Consider the following 3,497-nt stretch of genomic DNA (forward strand, 5'->3'; position numbering starts at 1 on the left):
CCTCCTCTTCATGATCACCTTCATCTTCATCAATTAGGGATAGGGATCGACTTGTAGTAGCCACACTTTTTCCCTTCCTAATAGAGCTTGAACTTGGAGTATATCTCCTTAAACCATAAGGATCCTCCCCAACTACACTACCAACCGCAACATCACCCCAAGTGAAATCGGGGTCGCCTTCAAATATTTCTTCATCTTCACAATTTTCGGGGACTCCGGTTAGCCACTCATTAGCCTCATCAATATTGTCCAAAGAATTGGATCAATTATATTGCGGTGGTTGTAGCGACGCCTCAATGCTCTATTGTATTTTATGAACACTAGATTATGGAAGCGCTTCAAGGTTAGTCGATTCCTTTTCTTTGTATGAATCTGCAAAAAAGATGTGTCAACTAATTAGTAGGAGTTTGGACAATTGAGATATAATTTACTTTATCTCAAAACACGAAATAATTCTTTTTATTTCTCACGTGTTCAAAAACACTCCAGTTCCTTTCACATCCGGATGAGCTACAAGTTAAGCTTAGAACTTTGATGGTGAAAGCCTGTAACTCCAGAGACTCTACACCATATCAGTCCCACCATTCAACTATAGAAGTCAAAAAAAATGTTCAAGAGTTAATAAGTATAAAAAATACATTGAAGTTAGAGCTATAAAATATAGAAATACTTGGTCACCTGTCGACTTCGTCGTTCTTTGTTTAATAGCAAGTCGGAGATTAAAAAGTCCTTCAGCTGCCTTGTAAGTAGCAAGTTGATCTACTATCTTTTCTTGCAAGTCTCATCTGGGTTCAACTTGATAACAACCTGATGGAATCCTGTCTACACTTCTTTAGCCAATGAATTCTTCTCATGCTGCTCATAAAAGAGTGATGGGCTCAGAATAAGTCCAGTTGCATGCAAAGGTCTATGAAGTTGCTCATCCCATCTTGCATCAATGATCTGAAAGACCTTTGCATATTTCTGCTCATCATTGAATGATGCTTGAATAGCCTCCTTGGCCCTATCCATAGCTTTATAGAGGTAGCCCATTGATGGTTTTGCCTCCCCATCCACCAAACGGAGTACTTTAACCAAAGGGCCACCAATTTTAAGAGCATGAAGAACATTATTCCAAAAAGAATAAGAAAGAATAAGGCGTGCAACCTCTTTCCCCGCACATTCCTTTGCAAATTTACTCTTGCTCCATTCCTCTGAAGTGACCATCTTTCTCAAACTGTCTTTTTGATAGTGGATACTATGCTAAGTCAAGAAAGCAGTGGCAAATCTTGTCTTTTCACCAAATTTTTTTGCATGGTGAATCTTCTCATCATATTCAATAACAAGGGCCACTGAGAAATATAAGAATGTAACCTAACGCCCTGGCCAAAAACTGTAGAGAAGGGTTTTTTCCTGAAAATGTCCCCGAACATCAAGTTGATACAATGAGCCGCACATGGAGTCCAATAGACATTCTTGTACGCTCCTTCAATCATGCCACCCGCTTTCTTATTTTCACTTGCATTATCAGTAACCACTTGAACAACTTTGCTTGGACCAATATTTTCGATGGTGTTCTGAAACAAGGTGAACATTTTGATGTGGTCAGTGGGTGTGTCACTAGCATCAATGGACTCAAGAAACAAACTTCCCCGGGGAGAATTTACCAACACATTAATAATCATTTTTTCCGTTCTTGCCGTCCACTTATCCATCATAATGGAGCAGCCGTACTTGTTCCACACAACTTTATGCTCCTCAACAATTTTATTAGTCTCCTCCACTTCCTTATTTAGATAAGGACCTATTATTTCATGGTAAGTGGGAGGCTTCATTCCAGGTCCGTATTGACCAACGGCCTCAATAAAGTCTCCAAAAGTGTCATAGTTGACACAATTGAAGGGGAGTCCAGCATCATAGACCCATCGTGCAAAAGCTCTAACCGCACGATCCCTCAAAATGTCTTTAGCAATTTTTTGTACATCTTTTCCACCGCCCTTTGCTCCCGGCTTCTTTGATAAGTAGCAATCCATAGGACCTTTAGTCGATGATCCATGGCTTGACCCATCTCTTCCCCGTTTTGTTGGAAGTGACAATTCTTCAATATCATCATCATCATCATCAAGATTGGTCACCATTGGTTGATGAACCATTTGATTTTTTTTGCACCTTCTTCTTCTCAACAAAATTCTTTATTTCTTCCCTCACCTCCGGTGGACATTTCGGACAACTTGTGACGTTTCTATCTCCACCAATTAGATGGTATTTAAAGCGATAAATGCCACCCGTTGTAATCTTGTTGCAAAACTTGCATACAACATTTGTATTCTTCTCATTAACTCTCTCGTCATATCGCCAAGTCGGGTCTTTCTCTTTCGAACTTTGAGACATTTTAATATTCCTATTAAGATATAAGAAAAAAACATAATCAATAAACTGAAAATACATATAATAATAATATATATAATAATTAATTATATAAACTGAAATATACATTTAAAAATCACATAAACTAAAAATAATACATATATATATAATTAATTTTATATGCTGAAATATACTAATAATTTAATTTTTTATGCTGAAATATAATAATAAATGAAATACATATAATAATTAAATATATATGCTGATATATAATAATCGAACGAAAAGGAAAAAGAGAAAAATGGTTCCTTACTCTGTTCTAGACTGTAGAAAGTAGAAACAGAGAAAGAAAGAAGAAGAAGAAGAAGAAGAAAAAAAATGAAGAAGAAGAAGAAGAGCAAGTGGTCGACTGGTCTGAAGAAGAAAGCAGAAGAAAGAAAAAAGAAAAAAACGAGAAGAACTGAAGAAGAAAGGAGAAGAAATTACCTGGGTAAGGTCTTCGAGGTTGACTGGTCGAGCAACTGAAGAAGAAGAAGATGGAACCCTAGCTTTTTTGTCGACTGAAGAAGAAGAAGAGCGACTGGTCGAGGCCTCTGTTTTTGGTCGAAGAAGGGGATTGGGGTTTTTTGTCAATTTAGGGTCTGTTTTGTCTGAGACCCAAAGTTTTTTTTTAAAAAGGCCCCCTGCGCTTTTTTCACAAAAACGATCGCTTTATCGCTTTCGCCGCTTCCTCGCTTCGTCGCTTTTTCTAGTAAAGCGTGCGCTTCTGCAGATCACGTCGCCTTAAGGAGCTGGAAGCGACACACTGTCGTGTCGAGTCGCTTCGCGCTTTAAGCGACGAAGCGCTCGCTTTTCTGAACACTGATCAAAACCCAACCAAACCACGTCCGAATGACCTGAAATTTTGCACACACATCCCAAATGACACATTGAAGCTACTGCAACTTTCGGAATTCCATTCTGACCCCTATATCAAAATCTCACCTATCAACCGGAAATCGCCAAAATGAACACTTCACCAATTCAAGCTTAATTTCTACTCTAAACCTCCAAAACTCATTCTGATCACGCTCCTAAATCATTAATCCCCTCCCGAAACTAACTGAACCATCGGAACTCACATCCGAGCCCTCTAACACATAAGTTAACAT

General features: G+C 38.4%; 1 protein-coding gene across 1 annotated transcript; it reads right to left on the reverse strand.

Annotated features, from left to right (window-relative positions):
* Positions 1-1,247: 1,247 nt before the first annotated feature.
* Positions 1,248-2,117, reverse strand: LOC104247367 (uncharacterized). Its single transcript, XM_009803358.2, has one exon. It carries the CDS (start codon positions 2,115-2,117, stop codon positions 1,248-1,250), a length of 870 nt encoding a protein of 289 aa, XP_009801660.2.
* Between the last annotated feature and the right edge of the window lie 1,380 nt (positions 2,118-3,497).

This window comes from Nicotiana sylvestris, chromosome 6 (genome assembly GCF_000393655.2).
Source record: "Nicotiana sylvestris chromosome 6, ASM39365v2, whole genome shotgun sequence".
Classification (NCBI taxonomy): Eukaryota; Viridiplantae; Streptophyta; class Magnoliopsida; order Solanales; family Solanaceae; genus Nicotiana; species Nicotiana sylvestris.